General features: G+C 35.2%; 1 protein-coding gene across 1 annotated transcript; it reads right to left on the bottom strand.

Moving 5' to 3' along the window:
- Window positions 1–21,456: 21,456 nt before the first annotated feature.
- Window positions 21,457–22,134, bottom strand: LOC131649657 (uncharacterized). The gene has a single exon (XM_058919409.1). The coding sequence runs from the start codon at window positions 22,132–22,134 to the stop codon at window positions 21,457–21,459; it is 678 nt and encodes a 225-aa protein (XP_058775392.1).
- Between the last annotated feature and the right edge of the window lie 52 nt (window positions 22,135–22,186).

The raw sequence follows: 22,186 nt of genomic DNA on the forward strand, positions 1-22,186 counted from the left end.
GTGTAATTTGATCCCTCCTCATATATATATATATATATATATATATATATATATATATATACTATTTTTTTCTGATATTATTTATAAAAATATTTGAATCAATAGTGTTTTTTTGTGTGATTTCGTCATTTTAGTGCGTTGTTGTTTGTTTTGATTTCTCGTCTTTGTGCGGTGTATTTTGTTTTTCTGTCGTTGTGCGCAATGTTCATTTGTTTCAGGTTGAAAGACGACTTTCGATCTAGTGCAGATCCTACCTATGACTTTGGTGCCATTAACGCTACAGATCTGGAGGCATGAATATTTCAGACATTTCAATATAGTCATAGTTATATTCATAGGCATATGCAATTTGCTGTTTTATGCTATTAACATGGATGCTGTGAATTTGTTTGGAGATTCATCCTTTTTATTTTTTTGCGATTTTTAAATTGTATTGCAACAATGTACTCTTGGAATAAAAAAATAAAAGTTGGTGCATGTGATAGCATATTGATTTGTTAGAACTCTGCATTAATTATGCTACAGATTTTTAAAATGTGGCCGTGTTGGTCCTATTGTCTACTTTAGTGTAGGAGTTGACATGATTTAGACAAATAGTATTATATATTAATATATAAATTGCAAAATAATATTACATATGAAAAAGATAATGCTAAAATCGAATAGCATATTGCACTATCATTCTTTACAATTATGCTATTGTATGGATGTTTGATAAAAAATTTTCCTTATGTTATTGCCATGTGACCACTAATTACTTGTATATAATAGTTTTATAATAGTTTAGCCACCTGCATATTCGAATATTAATTAATTCGTAATAATGTCACTTGTTGATTTGATTTTATAAACCAAACCGGGTTATATATAAACTTAAATAATTTATACTTAAAAACTATATTTGATTAAATAAAAATTAATTTTTTTTATCTTAATAGTAAAATTAAAGATATTAAAAATAAATCTATAACTTTAAACAAAAGTTTAGATCAATTTTTAATAATGTATTCCCATTAAAAATTGAAACAAACCACGTATATGGGTTTAGACTTATTAAAAATGGGGGGTTTAGACCCATTAAAAGTTGTGATGATTGATGAATACATAAATTATTGAAAAAACCCACGTATTTCTTATATTTAAATCAATCATACATGTATAATGGTATAAACATGTATCCTAATATTTTCTCGTATTTCTCGTATTTGAAGCAGTTGTACATTTTTTTATCGTATGACTCTGGTATAAACAACACCAACTAATAATAACATAAATTTTAAAATTTTAAAATTTAATACCGAAAAAGATTTATTTTTTTCTATTTCCATTTAATGTATCTTAAATACAAATTAACAATCATTTATAATGAAACATTATTTAAAAGAAAATGAATGAATGCAATTATTTGTATATTATTTCTTATCAAATTAAAGAAAAGACTACAATAATGAGATAATATTATATGGTACTACTTTATAATTACATCAACGTGCATCACTTAATTACTAATAAATTGATTATGGGTTAGTTTTAGCCTTTTTCAACTGCAAAGTTTTTCTCCCATTTACACTTTTAAAAAAAAAACTTTGTCTAAATTCAATTATCTATAATTTAAGAATTTTCAATTGATTAATCACCAATTAACTTTGGCAAAGTTTTATGGGTTTCTTGAAAAATTGGTTTTGAAAAGGTGGCAGAGAATTGTCCCTTTCATGTTTATCACGTTAAGAAAAATTAATGATGGCAATACACGTGTCGCATGAAGGTGAAGGGATAAAAAATTGCAGATCATCTGACGGTTGAGGGTTGTTGTCTCTTGAGCAGTACGAAATGCAAAAAAATTGATCTAAACTACCTCATCACTCATTCACTCTCTCAATCACTAATACACTCTCAATCACTCATCCTCTTTTATTACCCTTTATTTTAAAATTCTAGAAACTATCACATCCCACACATACACTTAGATTAAGTCATAAAGACAAGTTCATATTCTTTTCTCTATGGTTCCCAGTTCACACAACTCTAACTTAACCTCACCATAAAATTCTCGCCACAACTTCCATCAAACTTTTTCACAACAAATCTAAAGATATTCAAACTCTTCTCTCTCCATCTCAAGTTTATTTCTTATCTGATGTGAATGAAACCTTTTTTCTCTCTCCATATTTTCAAGCAAAAACGATATAGCTTTAACATAGAAAATTTCTTTACCCACCTCCCTATGGGGGGTCACCCCCAGCGAAAACCCAAAACTGCCCCTGCTTCGGAAATGAACTTCCGAAGTTATTTTTTTTTTTGATTTTTTTTTTTGACTTCGGAAATGCATCTCCGAAAACACCACTTTTTTGGTGTTTTCGGAGATGCATCTCCGAAGTCATAAAAAATTCAAAACCGTGAATATTTTCGGAAGTTCATTTCCGAAAATATTTCTGCATATACAAATTTCCCTTCTTCACTATTTCATCATTTTTCTCCAAAACTTCTCAAAACCCTCTCTAAAACCCAATCAATCTCCATCAATTTTTCGCCCTAAAATCAAATTTCAAACCGTTGATCACGTTAAAGGGAGCATAGAAAGCTACAATTTCAGGTAAACATCTCTCATTTCATCCCCTATTTCACTACATTGATTCAACAAATTTATGCTGAAAACTGATATGGTTCGGAAGTTCATTTCCGAAATATATCACCTAATAAATTTCGGAAATGAACTTCCGAAATATGCCCTGGCAGTTAAAAAAAACAGTTTTGGCCAATTTTGCTAATTTTTGCATTTGTTAGGTATGGTGCATCCGGACAACATTGTGCAAGACGATGGAGTATTAAATCCGGAAATTGTCAACGTTAATAACGATCCGGTTATTGACGCTACTCCCATGATCAATGCGGTCGATGTTCGGCAACATTTTACAAATGATCGGAGTTTCGGTAGTCGAGAACAATTGATTGATTGGGTTTGGAAGGAAGCTAACAAACATGGATTTGGAATTGTTATTTTAAGGTCGGACAACGGAAATAGTAGGCGGAAAGCTTTCGTTGTTTTGAATTGCGAACGGGGTGGTAGATATGTACAATCAAACCGGGTGCTAAAACACGAGGACACGGGATCGAGAAAGTGCGGGTGTCCGTTTAAGTTGCGTGCCACTCGGAGGGTTGATGATTTGTGGCGGTTAACCGTAATTTGTGGAATGCATAATCATGCCTTGGATGTCAAGTTACACGGGCATCCAATGGCGTGTCGTTTGTCCCGCGAAGAGAGAAATGTGATATCGGACCTAACGATAGTCAAATTGGCGCCTCGCAGCATACTTGCCGATTTGAAGCGTAAGAAACCGGATAGTGTTTCAAATATCAAGCAAGTTTACAATGAACGGCACAATCTCAAGGTTTTGAATATGGGCCCTCGGTCGGAAATGCAACAACTTTTGAAACTTCTAGGCGATAACAATTATGTTTCAAGCTTCCGAACCTCCGAGGACAAAGTTACCGTGCGTGATATTTTTTGGACTCATCCCGAAAGTATCAAATTGTTCAACACATTTCCAACCGTTCTAGTCATGGATTCGACGTACAAGACAAACAAGTATAGGCTTCCTCTTCTAGAGATCGTTGGTGTGACCTCGACGGACAAGACTTATTCGGTGGGGTTTGCTTTTTTGGAGTGTGAAAAAAAAGAAAACTTTACGTGGGCCTTGGGAATTTGCAAGTCTTTGTTAGTTGATCAAGAGGTTTGTGAAGACAAGCTTCTTCAAGGGTTTTTGATGAAGACAAAACATCACCATAGCTTTTGGCAAAGGATTTGGATCAAGAATTCTCTCAATATACAAGTTTAATCTTCAATATATCTTGATCAATTGTAAGGTAAATAAGTTAAAGAAAAACTCACTTAGATATAATTGTGTAATCAATGGAAATATCACACATAACATGCATTGCATTTAAAAGGCTTTTGGTAAAACTCATTTCAACATAAAAAGCTTTTTTCAAAGTGTTTTTTTGGTTTTGTAGTTGAAGTAATCGGTTACTGAAGCTTTGGTAACCGGTTACTGAGTTTCTCAAAAGATCTCTCTCTGGTTTTTGTATGGGTAATCGATTACCCTGGTTTCAGTAATCGGTTACCCTGTTAAAAATTTGAAAAATATGAACGTTGCAATTGGGTAACCGGTTACCCTTCTTCTGGTAACCGATTACTGCTGAAGCATCACATCTTTTCATTATTTCTTCAGCCATACGAAATTTCTTTTTAGCCATGAGTTTGCATCTTTTTGAAAATGTTTTTGCAGCCTTTTGGAAGGGTGTTTTATCATATATAAAGGCTTCTTTATTCCTTTTGAAAAAACACATATACTATCATTTTTTCATAATCATTTTGTTGTGCTCTTGCTCTCAAATTTCCATTGTGTTCAAACTTCTTTAAAGAAAATTTTCAGCATACACTTTCATATACTTAGAAAATTTTCTTCATCATTTCCATTGAGTACATAATAACCTATTGTGAGAAAACTTTACTTATTACCAAATATATTCAATCACTTGTAATTCTTTATGTTTGTATTGATTACATCTTATTGTTCCAAGTGTGGATATAAGATTGTAAGGTTGTAACCTTGTTGTCCATAGTTTTGGAAACAAGAGGTATCCTTAGGGAGGGTGTTCTCTTAAGGACTTATTGAAATCCAAGAAGGGTGTTCTTGGTGGGTGTCTCTTTAGAAGGACTAGGAAGAGTCTTGTAAGAGTCATAACATTATAGTAAAATCTCTTGCTTGTTGGCAAGGGGACTGGAGTACTCTCGATCTGTGAGGGGAACCAGTATACATCGTGTGTTCATTTACTTTCCGCTTTTATTGCTTTCAACACACTCAACAAGATCATAAAAGAATAAAAGAACAAAAATCTACCATCACCTAATTCACCCCCCCTCTTAGGCGCACATATTAACTAACAATTGGCATCAGAGCAAGTTATAGGTAACTTGTTCCTAAAGATCCAGAATGGCTTCCGCAAATCAAAGACCGGTTTTCAAAGATGGTGGTTCTAACAACAAGCCTCCATTGTTTTGTGGTGAATATTTTGACTTTTGGAAAATCCAAATGAAGGCTCATCTAGAAGCACAAGGAGAAGAAGTTTGGGAGGCTGTCCTACAAGGTCCTCATGTTCCTACAACGGTCGTTAATGGTGTTGGATCGGAGAAACCTAAAGCGTCATGGGATGATAATGATAGAAAAAGGGTTCTTGCTGACAAAAAGGCGATCAGTCTTCTTCATGGTGCTCTTAGTATGGATGAATTCTTCCGAGTATCGACATGTACAACATCAAAAGAAATTTGGGATACTCTTGTAGAAACTCATGAAGGTGCCGCTGAAGTTAAAAGATCAAGATTGAATACTTTAAGCCAAGAGTACGAACTGTTTAGAATGAAGCCCGGAGAAACTATTCTCGATTTGCAAAAACGATTCGTACATTTGACAAATCACTTGAAGGCACTTGGTAAGACTCTTACTACCGAAGAACTTAATCTTAAAGTGCTCAGATCTTTGACAAGGGAGTGGCAACCAAAAGTGACGGCGATATCCGAAAAGAAGAATTTATCAAAACTTACTTCCGCAACACTATTTGGAAAACTTCAAGAATATGAGACAGAACTTGGAAGATTGGAAAAGCATGAGAACTTAGAGAAGAAATCCAAAGGCATTGCATTAAAAGTAGATTCAATAGAAAGCAAAATGAAAGATGCATCGGATGAAGATGAAAACTTCTTGCTTCTTGTAAAAAGGTTAGGCAAATTTTTTGGTAATAAAAATAATATTGATAATACTAACTATGTCAAAAGAAAGAAATTCTCAAAGCATAAAGATAAAGAAGCATCCACTTCATCACAAGAAGTTACATGCTATGAATGTGGGAAACAAGGACACATAAAGCCGGAATGTCCAAAGCTTTCGAAGAAGAATGGATTCAAAGGCAAAAGGGAGTTCAAAAATAAAAAGGCCTACATAGCATGGGAAGATAATGAAGTAAGTTCCTCATCGGACTCCGATAGTGACGAAAGTGCAAACCTAGCACTAATGGCATCACACCACTCCGACGATGAAGAAGGCGGGGTTAGTTATGATGATTCTCTTTTTGATAATGGTGCGCAAGGTGCAATAGAAGAATTATTAAAAGAATGCAAAATTCTCTATAAAACTATCTCATCTCAAAAGAAAATAATATCATCGTTAGAAGAGAAGGTTAAGATAATTGAAGTAGAACATAAAGATGACAAAGAAAAAATGATTAGTGTTCAAGAAGATAATGTTGCATGCAAGAATTGTGAATCACTTTCCTTCCAAATTGTCCAATTAAAACGTGTTTTAGAAAGATATGAAAAAGGGCAAATTGGTTTGGAAAATGTTCTTAGCACACAAAGATACTCCAATGATAAGAGCGGACTTGGTTTCTCTAAATTTGATAAACCAACATCCAACAAGACTATCTTTGTCAAGGCTAGTAACCAACCAATTCAAGAGAAAGTGATCAAGCCTAAAGTAATGCAACATTATCCTAAAAGGAAGAACTTTGTTAAGAAGAAATCTTATCCTCCTAGATATAGAAGTAACTTTGAACCTACTTGTTTTTATTGTGGTATTATTGGTCACACACCCAATGCTTGTTATGTAAGGAACTTTAGTGTTCCTAGTGGACATTATGTATGGGTGAAGAAAGGAACTAACTATGATGGACCCAAAGCCATTTGGGTACCTAACAAAACTTAATTTGTTTTGTAGGTATGCTTGAAGACCACTTCAAACCTATGGTATCTAGATAGTGGTTGTTCAAAGCATATGACGGGTGACTTAAACCAATTTTCAGATCTAAGGTTAAAGGCCAAGGGTTTTGTCACTTATGGAGACAACAATAAGGGAAGAATTCTTGGAAAAGGCAAAGTTGGTGCACCACCTTTCACATCCATTGAAGATGTTCTTTATGTTGAAGGACTAAAGCACAATCTTCTAAGCATTAGCCAACTTTGTGACAAAGGCTTCAAGATCAAATTCACTAAGGAAGAATGCTTGATCATCGATGAAGTCACCAATGAGGTAAAACTCAAAGGTACAAGAATTAATAACATTTTTATGATTTCTTTAAATGATTTATCTTTGAAAGTAAAATGTCTGTTGGTAAACAATAATGAATCATGGTTATGGCATAAAAGAGCAGCCCATATTCATATGGATCATTTAAATAAGTTAACCAAACATGATCTTGTTATTGGCTTACCTAAGATAAAGTTTGTCAAAGATAAACTATGTGATGCATGTCAAAAGGGAAAGCAAACCAAATCATCTTTTAAACCAAAGAATGTGGTGACTACAACAAGACCACTTCAATTGTTGCATATGGATCTATTTGGTCCATCAAGGACAAGAAGCTTCAGAGGTAATGTATACGCTTTAGTTATTGTTGATGATTATTCTAGATATTCTTGGACTTTGTTTCTTGTGCAGAAAAGTGATGCTTTTAGAGCCTTTAAGAAGTATGCAAAACAAATCCAAAATGAAAAATCATTAAAGATTGTATCCATAAGAAGTGATCATGGTGGAGAGTTTCAAAATGCATCGTTTGAAGAATTTTGTGAAGAACATGGTATCTCTCATAATTTTTCAGCACCAAGAACTCCACAACAAAATGGAGTAGTCGAAAGGAAAAATAGGTTTCTAGTGGAACTTGCAAGAACAATGCTTAGTGATGCAAATCTTCCTAAATATTTTTGGGCGGATGCGGTTAGTACGGCATCTTATGTTGGAAATCGAGTAATCATTAGACCTATCTTAAAGAAGACTCCATATGAACTCTTCAAAGGAAGAAAGCCAAACATTGCTCACTTTCACATTTTTGGATGCAAGTGCTTTGTTCTAAACAATGACAAAGACAATCTTGGTAAGTTTGATGAGAAATCCGACGAAGGTATATTTCTTGGTTATTCTCTTTCTAGTAAAGCATATAGAATTTATAATAAAAGAACTTTAACTATTGAAGAATCCATGCATGTATCTTTTGATGAGACTAACACCTCCAAAGAGGAAATAGTTGTTTGTTATGATGATGATCCTTTAGATTTACCCTCGGAAGAACCTTCAAATGATACAATTGTGAAGGCACCGGAAGAACTTTCAAATGATATAATTGTGAAGGTACCGGATGTACAACAAGAAAGTGTTCAACAAGAAAGTGTACAACAAGAATCAAACACCAATGATCTACCAAAAGAATGGAGAACTCATAGAGATCATCCTATTGACAAAGTTATTGGTGATATTAGTCAAGGAGTTTCAACAAGATTAAATCTCAAAGATGCTTGCTTACACATGGCTTTTGTTTCACAAATAGAACCATCCAAGGTATCTCAAGCACTAGAAGATGATCAATGGATTCTTGCCATGCAAGAAGAGTTAAATCAATTCGAGCGAAACGATGTTTGGGAACTTGTTCCTAATCCGGGAAACAAACGCATCATTGGAACCAAATGGGTATTCAAGAATAAGATGGACGAAAATGGTATAATTACTCGAAACAAGGCAAGATTAGTAGCACAAGGGTACAATCAAGAAGAAGGTATTGACTTTGAAGAAACCTTTGCTCCGGTAGCTAGATTGGAGGCGATAAGATTACTTCTTGCGTATGCATGCTCATTAGACTTTGAACTTTTCCAAATGGATGTAAAAAGTGCTTTTCTCAATGGTATCATCAATGAAGAAGTTTATGTAAAGCAACCTCCCGGGTTTGAAGACTACAAGAATCCTACTCATGTCTTCAAACTAAAGAAAGCTTTATATGGACTAAAACAAGCACCAAGGGCTTGGTATGATCGATTAAGTACCTTCCTAATCGAAAAAGGGTTTGTAAAGGGTAAAGTAGATACTACTCTCTTCATTAAAAAATTCAATCGTCATACTTTACTTGTACAAATTTATGTAGATGATATTGTTTTTGGGTCAACTAATCATGAAATGTGTAAGGAGTTCTCTTCAATGATGCAAGGAGAATTTGAAATGTCCATGATGGGAAAATTAAACTTCTTCCTAGGTCTCCAAATCAAACAACTCAAGCATGGAATCTTCATCAATCAGTCAAAATATTGCAAAGAACTAATCAAGAAATTTGAGATGGAAAATAGTAAAGATAGTGCAACACCAATGGGATCTGGCACCTACCTTGATCCAGATGAACCAGGCAATCCTGTCAACATCACAAAATATCGTGGAATGATCGGCTCACTTTTATACTTAACGGCAAGTCGACCAGATATAATGTTTAGCGTCTGCTTATGTGCCAGATATCAAGCCAACCTTAAGGAATCTCACCTTGCAGCAGTCAAACGAATCATTAAATATCTAAAAGGAACAACCAATGTCGGCTTATGGTATCCTAAAGGTAGTATGAATACTTTAGTTGGTTATTCTGATGCTGACTATGCAGGTTGTAAAACTGATCGCAAAAGCACTAGTGGAACATGTCACATTTTGGGAAATGCTCTAGTGTCATGGTCATGCAAGAAACAAGCAAGCGTGGCTCTTAGTACTGCTGAGGCTGAATATATTGCAGCCGGAAGTGGATGCGCTCAAATCTTATGGCTCAAACAACAACTGCTTGACTATGGTTTAAACCTTGGTTGTATTCCTCTAAGATGTGATAACACAAGCGCGATCAACATAACAAAAAATCCAGTGATGCACTCCCGCACAAAACACATAGATATCAGACATCATTTCATACGGGATCACGTGTTCAAAGGTGACGTTGAGATAACTTTTGTAGATACGCAAAATCAACTTGCAGATATTTTCACAAAGCCGCTTCCGAAGGATGCTTTCTATAAAATCCGTCGAGAACTTGGCATTCTGGATGAAAGTGATCTAGCCTAAATCTTCACCAAAATATTAAGGTGCTTTCTTTCTATGCTTATCATGTTTTTCCTATGTTTATTTTATGTATTTTTTGCATTTTTTGCATAAGTAATCGGTTACCCAGATGGGAGTAATCGGTTACCCTGGGCATTTTGCGCAAAAAATAGTGTTTTATTTTGAGTAATCGGTTACCCAGATGAGAGTAATCGGTTACCCTGGGAGTTTTGCGCAAAAATTGTTTTTTCACTTTGAGTAACCGGTTACCTAAAACCCAGTAACCGATTACCCTGCGTCCAGCTCTGTTTTGTTCACGTTTTTAGGTTATTTAAATATGTTTTTTTTTACTTTATTTTTTTCTCCTATATTGCATATGTGGCATACATGCATGCATCATATTTTTTATTTTATTTCCTCTCTCCTCAAATCTCCTTTTTATCTCTTCCACCTACCTCTCATAAACCTCATTCAACTCATTCAAACCTCTCATAACTTTCACATTCAATACATTCAACCTTCACATAACTCACACATTAACAACTCTCAAATTCCCATAAACTCTACCTATTATATAATACCTCAAACCCTCCATAACCTAACATCTCTATCATCTCCAAACCCTAACTTTCATCATGAGATCTTCAAGAAGCAACAAGCATATGGATGGAGATTCTTCAAGGCATCCGGCAGCACCTTCCTTGAAAGCTCGACGTCTCACCTTCAATATCCGCAAGAGACCTCTAATGGCAACAAAGTATGGTATGTTGCATAAATTCCCTAACACTAGTTTCCAATTTCCGGAATTGCTTAGATATCAAAAAGTGGATAGATTTGTTAGTGACCATGGAGAAGTATATGCGGATTTAGTGAAAGATTTCTATTGTTCTTTTGAAATTGGGAATGATTTATCTTTGTCTAGTGAGGTTCAAGGGAAACAAATTTCAATGACCTTAGAGGAATTTAGGGAGTTTTCAACTATTCCTACTACCGGCTTGGTTATCCTTCACGGCATGACACCTCCATGGGAGAACTTTTCTAGGTATGGCTACTTTTATGACATTTCAAGAGAATCGGTTAGGGAGAGTTTCGCGGCCAAGGCTAACACGGCGGACCGTTTGGTTTTACCGGCAAAGAATTTAACCGTAAGTGATCGAGTGCTTCACTTTTTCATTAGCTATATTTTGATTCCAAAACACTCTAACCACTCTCAAGTGAGTGATACCGAGTTGATGATTATGTTTGCGGTCAAAAACCGCATTAAACTTGATTGGGCAACTATGATTTTAAGGAATATGGAACATCAACTCAAATTGACGGGTGGCCTACCCTATGCTAGAATGATTTCTCGCCTTTTGCCTCAATTTGATATTGCTCTAAGAAGGGAACCTAAAATCATGATGACTAATGACAATGAGATCGACACTTCAACCATCACCAAAAATACCGGCATTTTTCAAAACCGGGAAGGTCGGTTTGTTTATCGAGATGTTGAACCACAACAACCAAATGTTCACTACCAACCTCCCGATATACCCGAAGGAGGATACACAAATGAAGCTATCTACAACCTTCAAATGTTAACCTACAACAAGGTGTGTGCTATGGACACCTATATGATCAACCGGTTTAACAACATGCAACTCCAAATAGATATGCTTCACAACCAAAATGAAGAGGAAGAAGAGGAGGAAGAGGAAGAGAACATGGATGAGCAAGAATAGTCATTTCATTTCATATTATCATTTAGCTTATGTTTTATCATCTTTGTTTGTTTTACTTTTATGTTATTTTCATCAAAGTTGTGTGTTTAAATTTCATGTTCTAAAAACAGTGTTTGCCTTATGTTAGTATGTTTTGAAATTATTAAATTTGAGTTATGTTTGGTTTCAAAATATCGTCTATATTCTTTGTAACTTTTATGCACTCTAACTTTTATTAGTCTTTCATTCCTTTTTGTTAATGACAAAGGGGGAGAAAGATCTCAAAATTATATGATTGCTTTTACTAACCATATGTAGCTCAAGAAGCTCAAGAATACTTAATTTTCAAAATCAAGAAATACTCTTTCATAAAGGGGGAGTATTGGTGATAGGGGGAGCAAAAGTCAATCATAAGGCAAAAGCAATATTATTCATATTTTCATCTAAGATTGGTTTGTCATCATCAAAAAGGGGGAGAATGTGAAGACAAGCTTCTTCAAGGGTTTTTGATGAAGACAAAACATCACCATAGCTTTTGGCAAAGGATTTGGATCAAGAATTCTCTCAATATACAAGTTTAATCTTCAATATATCTTGATCAATTGTAAGGTAAATAAGTTAAAGAAAAACTCACTTAGATATAATTGTGTAATCAATGGAAATATCACACATAACATGCATTGCATTTAAAAGGCTTTTGGTAAAACTCATTTCAACATAAAAAGCTTTTTTCAAAGTGTTTTTTGGTTTTGTATTTGAAGTAATCGGTTACTGAAGCTTTGGTAACCGGTTACTGAGTTTCTCAAAAGATCTCTCTCTAGTTTTTGTATGGGTAATCGATTACCCTGGTTTCAGTAATCGGTTACCCTGTTAAAAATTTGAAAAATATGAACGTTGCAATTGGGTAACCGGTTACCCTTCTTCTGGTAACCGATTACTGCTGAAGCATCACATCTTTTCATTATTTCTTCAGCCATACGAAATTTCTTTTTAGCCATGAGTTTGCATCTTTTTGAAAATGTTTTTGCAGCCTTTTGGAAGGGTGTTTTATCATATATAAAGGCTTCTTTATTCCTTTTGAAAAAACACATATACTATCATTTTTTCATAATCATTTTGTTGTGCTCTTGCTCTCAAATTTCCATTGTGTTCAAACTTCTTTAAAGAAAATTTTCAGCATACACTTTCATATACTTAGAAAATTTTCTTCATCATTTCCATTGAGTACATAATAACCTATTGTGAGAAAACTTTACTTATTACCAAATATATTCAATCACTTGTAATTCTTTATGTTTGTATTGATTACATCTTATTGTTCCAAGTGTGGATATAAGATTGTAAGGTTGTAACCTTGTTGTCCATAGTTTTGGAAACAAGAGGTATCCTTAGGGAGGGTGTTCTCTTAAGGACTTATTGAAATCCAAGAAGGGTGTTCTTGGTGGGTGTCTCTTTAGAAGGACTAGGAAGAGTCTTGTAAGAGTCATAACATTATAGTAAAATCTCTTGCTTGTTGGCAAGGGGACTGGAGTACTCTCGATCTGTGAGGGGAACCAGTATACATCGTGTGTTCATTTACTTTCCGCTTTTATTGCTTTCAACACACTCAACAAGATCATAAAAGAATAAAAGAACAAAAATCTACCATCACCTAATTCACCCCCCCTCTTAGGCGCACATATTAACTAACAAGGTTATGCCAAACGTCATTGTCACCGATCGAGACAATGCTTTGATGAATGCGGTCGATACCGTCTTCCCGACATCGACCGCGTTACTTTGCCGGTATCACATAACTTGCAACGTGAGAAGCAAGTTGAAACCCGCGGTTGGGACAAAAGATAGGCCGGATGAAAACGGTAAAGTTGTCAAAGCCGGTGTTGTGGTTGAAAGGATAATGTCGGCATGGAAGGAAATTTTGGATGCACACTCCGAAGAGGTGTATACCGAGAAATTGGTACACTTTAGGTCTTTGTGTGGTTCCATTAGGACATTTTGTCATTACGTCGAATCCACCATTCTTGACAAAGTTAGAGAAAAAGTCGTGTGCGCTTGGAAAAATCGAGTTAGACATCTTGGTTGCACCACGACTAACCGTGTTGAATCCGCACATGCGGTCTTCAAGAGGTGGTTGGATGATAGCAAGGGAGATTTGTGTCGGGGATGGGACACCGTGAACCAAATGCTTGAAAATCAACACAATGAAATTCAAACATCGTTCGGTCGGAGCAAGACGGTTATGGAACACCGGTATAAGGGCCAAATTCTATTCTCCCAATTGATTTACAACATATCTCGAACGGGTTTGAATTTTTTGTTTCATGAAGCTAAGCGGTCGGAGACCACGGGGCCCGATAGTTCATTATGTGGGTGCACCATTAGAAAGACATACGGCCTTCCATGTGCTTGTATACTTGCAAAAAAGAAGAAGTTGAATTCACCAATACGCATGGATGAGGTAGCCGACCATTGGAAGAAGCTTCGTTTTGATGATTTTGACCCGCCGAAAGAAAATGACTCCAAAATCACCATCTCCGACGAGTTGGAAGTGATAATGGAGAAGTTTGCTAAAGCGGACGACACAACAAAAATGCACATAAAAGAACAATTGCGAAAGATCGCATTTCCGGAGACCACCGATTTGAAACCGCCATCTCAACCGGTTAAAACGAAAGGTGCACCGAAAAAGTCCAAAATTATACAAGATAACACGTCAACAAAACGATCTCCTTCCTACTTTGAACATGTTGATGCATCGTTCCCGGAAATTCATGAGACACCGAAGTCTAAGTGTAGTGGTAACAAAGGAGCCCGTATTTCGAAGCCACCTCGTACACCGCCGATCAAAAAATCACCAATTGTCTACATTGATGAGATGCCACTTTTTATGCACAAATATATCGATAACATCGTTGATGTTGGAGGCGACGGCAATTGTGGATATCGGGCCGTTGCGGGTTTGCTCGGTAAAGGGGAAAATAATCACACTTTAGTCCGACGGGAACTCATTGCGGAGTTGACTTCGTATCGGGACATCTACGGCCGACTATATGAAAATCAAGAAAAGTTTGCAAAAATTCATGATGCACTTGTTCCATCACTTACCGGTATCGCTCCGGTTTTGAAGTGGATGTCATTCCCCGATATGGGTCATCTAATAGCAAGTGCGTATGATATGGTGTGTATCGATTTGACGAGGTTTGGACTAAGTGAGACTTTCTTTCCACTTCATAGTCGACCGCCATTGGACGCGTCGGGCCGCATCATATGCATCGGGTATCTACGATCGCGGCACTTCGTTCAAGTGTTTTTGAAACCGGGTTGTCCTATACCGGCTACTTCTTGTCAATGGACGGCACATCGTTCAAATGAGGCGGAGACTTGGCCGGATCCGTTCGTTTCGAGGATGGCGGAGTTTGAAGAAATGATGAGCAAAGAGCGCGAGCAAAATAGAGAGCGGTCGAAGAACGTGCCTATTTTGGACTTAGGATCCACCGATTGGTTCGGTGAATTTTAGTTCGTTCCGGATCGTTTTTGTTTGTAACGATCATTTTTTGTATGTATTGTTGTTTATCATGTAAAATCGGACCGATTCAATACATATATAATATAAGTATGTTTTATGTTGTCATTGCCTATTTTATGCCTATTTTGTATGCTTTTGGTATTGTTTACACAAAACAGAATGCAATGCACAAAATGCAAAATTCACCTCTGTTTCTGCATAATTCGGAAATGAACTTCCGAAATATACATGTCTGGAGCCTATTTTCGGAAGTTCATTTCCGAAATGTCCCCTGAGGCCGGATAAGGTTTGTTGGGCCATCAATGCTCCAATAAGTCTATAAATACTACACACTCTTCTTCATCCTCTTCACACCACAAAACACAAATGACACAAACCTACCCCCACCTAGCATTCGTCTACTTTGAAACCGGCTACCCGATGCCGTTCCAATTTCGCTTCTCGCGCGACACGCCGTTTGCGGAATTGATACCGTCGCTCAACACGCTTTTGCGCTATCCCGAGAATCGAAAGGTTGTCAAGCTCGAGTACCGCTCGCCATCGCTTAACGACGAGGGAGGCATTAAGTTCACACCTTTTGAGATCAAGAACGACGAAGATTTAGCGGTTATGTGGACAACGTTCGACCGATTTTCTTCGAAAGGCCCGATCGAGTTGGACGCCAAACTTCAAAGATCGGCGGACGACGTTATCAAAATGTTGACTCATCCCCACCTACCCGTGTTCAACAATATGTAACTTTAATTTTCAGTAATATTATCGTTGTAATCTTCACTCGATTAAATAAAGCGAATCGTTGTTGTTTTTCATTTTTCTTCTGTCCAGACATAAATTCGGAGGTTCATTTCCGAATTCCATCATGGGGGTGCGTTCGGAGATGAACTTCCGAAACACCACATTTTCTGAAAATGTAACTTTATTTCGGAGATGCATCTCCGAAACCAATATTTTATATTAAAAAAAACACGTTTTCGGAAGTTCATTTCCGAAAACACCTTTTTTTCAAAAAAAAGTACCGTTTCGGAAATGAACTTCCGAAACAAGGGGTAATGTTGTAAATTCACCAGGGGTGAGCAAGAAGGTTAGGAGGTGGGTGAAGAAATTCTCTTAACATATTGGAGACACACAATACAACTTCTTAGAAGAGTTTGGATTTAAGTTTTTTGCTTTCTTTTAGATCTAGTTTTGTTTGTTTCTAAATGGTAAAAAGAAAATTTAGTCTTTTTATATTCATTTTTTTTCCAAGATCCAGTTTTTTGGTGTTATTTATTTATACAAAAATCTTCTCTTTTTTCTCTGTTTCATTTAACTAATTTTATTTTAAATTATTTATGTATCAACATTTTTTTCCTTCTAAGATTACAAATTTTGTTATACTTTTTTTCATATTTAACAACTATGATGAAAAAACTATCTATTTATTTTAAGTCTAATATTTTCATCTTAAATTTGTTTAAGATCTACAGCAAAAGAAATGGAAAATAGATAAATGTGGTATTATTGTATTGATTCTCTTATGATTCTTTGTAATCTATGATAGTTTAATGGAAATTGAAAAAGAAATGATAAAAAAATTCAGATAAAAATAGATGTATCTTTAGTGTTGAAAAAGATAAAGAGTTAGCGAAAAATTAATGCAAGCCGGAGAAGGAAGCAACAATTTAGAAGGAAATACAAGTTTGTTCTATAAGATATTCAACAAAGAATGACTAAGAAGCACCTCTGAATCAAACTCATTCTTTTCTTGCTAAAGTAAGACTGCAAAGATAATCAATTTAATAGTGATAAGATTGTTAGGAACCAATCAATATTATTAGAAAAAAAAGAGAAAGACAATCACAAAAATAAAATATACAATTTTTATTTAGAAAATCTTACCTTCATTTGGATTAAGAAGATGAACACTTACTTCCACAACAAACCTGTCTGAAAAATTAATCAAAAGAATAATGAGTTACACAAATCGTTAACCAGGCATTTCTGAAAAATAGAAATAAGGAGAAGAAAGAATAATCAAAATATTTATAAACCATTTTCATAAATAATTTTTTCATAAACCATTTTTGTAAACCATTTAGAGAGAGAGAGAGAGAGAGAGAGAGAGAGAGAGAGAGAGAGAGAGAGAGAGAGAGAGAGAATATGATAAGAAGATGATGAAGAAAGAAGAGGAAGAAGTATAAGAAAGAAAATAAAGTGGATAGAGAAGTGGTAGAGAGAAAGGAAAAGGCAGTGGGAGAGAGAAACGAAAAAGAAGATTTGGAAAATAATACATTGATGTTTTTTTTTTGCAAAGCCAAAGGAAAAATATTATTATTGAGTAACTGCATACACAAGCAGTGTTGCAGCTAGATTAGAAATACAGCATACAAAAGACACACCAAGACCAATTACAAAATTATAATAACCCCAAAACTACTAATGTGTAAACAGAAAATTGTTGTCTTAACATTATATACCTCCACCCTCCCATGCCAATACTCCTACAAAATTACAGTAACACCACAACTACTAATGTGAAAACAGAAAGTTGCTGTCTTAACATTATATACTTCCACCCTCCCTTGCCAATGCTCCTGCAGTTACACAATTCCAACCAAACCTGCTCGAACCGCCTCCCAAAATTACCGAGAGACCGATATACCACGAAACTACCTCTAAAACATTAACTGCCAACACTCACTTCGGGCCTTTCTTCTGCCAACTGCCAACTGCCAACACTTTCTACGGACTAAATTCCACAACAGCAAAACACTTCTACACTCCACTTGCACAGGAACACCACTGCTACAATACTGCTAATCCAAGCAATTTACCCCCAATGATGAGAGCAGGTTTTCTACATCAGAAAAAGTGTTCACTCATAAAGTATTTGGAAATTCAAAAATAATACTTTTTTTAGTTACTATTTTGTTGTAGTTGAACTACTAATAGAAAATGTGTTTGCAATTTGTAAATAAATGAAAGTAAGTCTATTTGAGTTAGAATCAATAGTACATTTTGGTTGCAAAAAGTAAATTTTGGACACAAAATGCCCCTAAATCAATGAGGTGGAAGGCAAAGAAAAAAGGTTAAAATTGAGTTTTCCAGAGCATCTAATTTTCTTATATTATAGATTTCTGAAACTGAAGAAACAATTTTTTTATTATTTAAAAAATGGCTAATTTGAATCCAGCCAAGTTGTTTTAACACAAATATTTACAAATGTTTACCATTTTAATTTTCAGCTTGGACTATAAAAGCATTAAATGTTTATTCGATTACGAAGGAAGAAAAGATACTACCATTTGATTTTTTTTTTGTGTAATCAAGATAATATTAACGGGAGAACTGAACGACCTTTTTACAGCGGGAAAATCCCAACAAAAAAAGCGAGAAATTACCTACCAGTTTCGCAAGCTTATGAAATCAACTTTGTCTTTTGGTGGTAGATTTTGTAATTTATCCGAAGACTTTAAGTTCCAATTTTAGAATTTTGAGCTACATGGCTAATAAAAAATGATTAATTGCAAAAGATAAGAGGAATATTCATCTCACATTTCTCCACCATGGTAAAAAGTCATAACGGTTTTTAAAATTCAGAGATAAATTTTTCGAACGCGTCATTTTTTTCACACTCGTCAGCGTAAATTGGTGAGACATTTTTATTTTTTCAAAATATAGTCAGAAGATGCACCTTTGTATCAACATTAGGGTGAGTCCTGAGATGTATTTCTCTAACAACACTTATTCAAAATTCGATGAGTTTTACAGAGATACATCTCCGAACGCATTTAATTCATATACCCACATCAGATCCTCCCCCTTCCTTCTTCATTTGCTGCAAATTTACTAAAACCCCATTTGAGCTCGTGAGTGAGTTTCTTCGAGTATATTTGTAAAGGTTCATCACTACTACTACTTCATTATATTTAGTCCCAGGTCATTCCACTCACTACATTCAAGCTTTTCATCCACAACTCTCATTCGATAAATTTCTCATTTCATTTTTTTTAGATTTGATGAAAGTATTAGGTAAAATAGGTCGTTTAAAATGCATTATATAGTAATTACATTTAAAATAGGTAGCTGTTATAGACATGCATTCTCATTTGGTTGGATTTTAAGGTATTAGTGGAATTTTTGCCATTTCTGCAACTCGCGAGTTTATCCAAAAATGAATCTCTGGATTTTGTCTGAATTGTTTTTCAGAGATGTATTTCCGAATTTTCCTTGACTATATTTTGATGTGGTTTTTTGGTTATACTACAAGTACAATGGATGAAAACAACCAGGACAGATTGAAGCTCAGTCGTATGTCCCAACACGCGTCTGTACAATGTGGGAGGCCCAAGCCAAGGCCACGAGTCAATGCTACCTCGTTTGATGGGGAAGCATAGACTCAAAGTCGAGGTTCACAACCATCTACTTCTCGAAGTCGTTTGTCTCAAGCATCTACTTCACTGGGCCACATGTCATCTGCTTATGAAGTCCCTAAAACTTATGAAGCCAATCAGGAGGAACTCGCTGCTGATATAATTATCCAGGAGACCCATATGACCTCCTTACTTCATCTATATGGAGATCATGTTGCTAGGCGTGTCTGAGAAGGACAGGTATATTTATTTACTTTTGCATTACATTTGTTTTATACTAATTTAATCGCGACTGATGGTGATATATTTATTTTTACATGAGTGTCCATGTTTTAAATTCGTAAACCACGGAAGGAAGATTTTGGAACTGGAACAACCCGAAGATGACTGATTCGAGAATTTTCTCCACTACTCTAGGCTTGTCGATTTATAAGTTATTGCGTATAAGACCATAAACCATGGATCATTTCTCATTTTATCTAAACTCTTATTTTTGGTTGCCGGATAATCCTTAACAAGTTCCCCACAAGATTGGAGTTGGTGAAACATGGAATTCTTGAAGGGAATCACAATGTAGTTTGTCTATGTGCTTCTTGAAAAAGGAAGATGTGGAGCATTTGTTTGGTTCTTGCACTTTTTCTAATCTCATTTAGAACAAGTTTTGCTTGTGGGTTGGAGTGAGTGTTTCCTCTCTTTTATTGGAGAGGCTACAAGGTTTTAATTTTTCTATTTCTTTTTGGTTGGTTGGTCTTAACTTTTTGTTGATCCATTTGAAATTGTAGAAATGTTATCCTTTTTAAATGTAGCATTCTTCAAAACTTAGATGATTTGAAGTTGATTCAGTTTTTAGCTTGAGAGTGATTTAATGGTTTTTCTAAAAAAAGAGAATAATGTCTCTTGGTTGGATTGGTGTAACATGTTGGGCGTAGGTTGTACTCTTTAGTTGAGTTGATGTTTGTTGTTGGTTTGTTTTGTTGTTCCTTCGGTTTTCTTAGTTGTAAAAGGATAAACACCCGTTTGACCTCTTTTTAGTTTCAAATTTGAGTTGATGTTTGTTGTTGGTTTGTTTTGTTGTTTTTGGTTTTATTAGTTGTAAAAGGATAAGCACCTCTTTTACCGCTTTTTAATTTCAAATTTCTCGTTGCTTATAAAAAAAATGATTATATTACCACCACAACCCTTGCTTATAAAAAAATGATTCTAATACCACCACAACTCTTGTCAGACTTAGACCATGTACAATGGTTTCAACACTCAACACCCACTTTTTCAACTCCCAACACTCCACATCATTTTCTCTTTCTTCCACCTAATAACTCAATACTCATTCAACTTTTACCTTCTCCAATGGTTTTTCACTCAACACCCTACCCCACCACTTTTTATTTTCATATTTTTATTTAAATTTTATTTTTATTTTTATGATTACATAAAATTACAATTATCGATTAAAATTAAATTAAAATAATAAATACTTAACAATTTATTTTTTAGTTTTTTGTAATAAAAACAAAATTTATTTAAATAATTGGATACGATACAAATCATCTTAAATTAATTTAAAATACAACACACAAGTAACGTAATTAGTACATTACAAATAATTTAAAATGCAATACAACACACAAGTAACGTAATTAGTACGATACAAATAATTTAAAATGCAATACAACACACAAATAATTCAATCACGAAACATTCCAAACTTTGTCCATATGTGCTTCACTAGATCGGCTTGCAATTCTTGATGAACATTTGGATCACGGAACTCCGATCTAGCACGCACATGATTTGCAAAAGTGGGTAACACCTCGGTCGAGTATGGTTGTGGTGCACTAGATCCACTTTCCCCAGATTGCTCAAAATCGGTCCAACGTTGAGAATATGAATCTCGTTCATCCTCAACAATCATATTATGTAATATGATGCATGACCTCATGATGATACCCAAATCAGCTATGTCCCACAAGCGAGCTGGTTCACGGATGATTTTAAATCGAGCTTGGAGCACTCCAAATGCACGTTCGATGTCCTTCCGACATCCCTCCTGAAGTTTTGCAAATGCTCATATAATTAAAACGGTTTTGGCATGCAGGTCCATCACGCGAAGGATCGAATGAGCAATGCTCATTACAATACTCAGCAATTTTACCCCAATATGTTTCACCTTTCTGGTTTCTCCCGACAACACTGCTTGTTCCAAATTTAATACACCCACTAATTAGCACCAAATTTTGTTCAGTGTTCCATGCTGGTTGCTGAGTTTTCCTGCTCTTAGGAGTTGAATCCTCTGCATTTGGAGTGACTTCATTAGAAACTGTCATGCCACCAATAGTTAGTTGTGTTGAAAATCCGGGAAATTCAGGTGCACCACCACTTGGAAAATTTTCATTTGCCATTGTCACATAACCATTAAACGGGGGTGTTTGAGATGGATTTCTCGGCATAGATCCATAATATGGATGAAAGTTTGGAACAGAGGATGACTGGTTGAAATTTGGTGGAAAACCAAAATTAGGTATGTTTTGAGGATGTTGGTTGGAAAATCGATTTGGATTTTGATAATAGTTGGGATTTTGATAATTGTTGGGATTTTGAAAATTGTTGGGATTTTGGTTAAATGAAAAATTAGCAGAATTTTGAGTGTTAAAATGATTATTGGGATCCATTTCACTAAAAAAAGACACTTAACTTCAAAATAAACACTAATAGAAAGATAAT

Source organism: Vicia villosa, linkage group LG2, assembly GCF_029867415.1.
Source record: "Vicia villosa cultivar HV-30 ecotype Madison, WI linkage group LG2, Vvil1.0, whole genome shotgun sequence".
Classification (NCBI taxonomy): domain Eukaryota; kingdom Viridiplantae; phylum Streptophyta; class Magnoliopsida; order Fabales; family Fabaceae; genus Vicia; species Vicia villosa.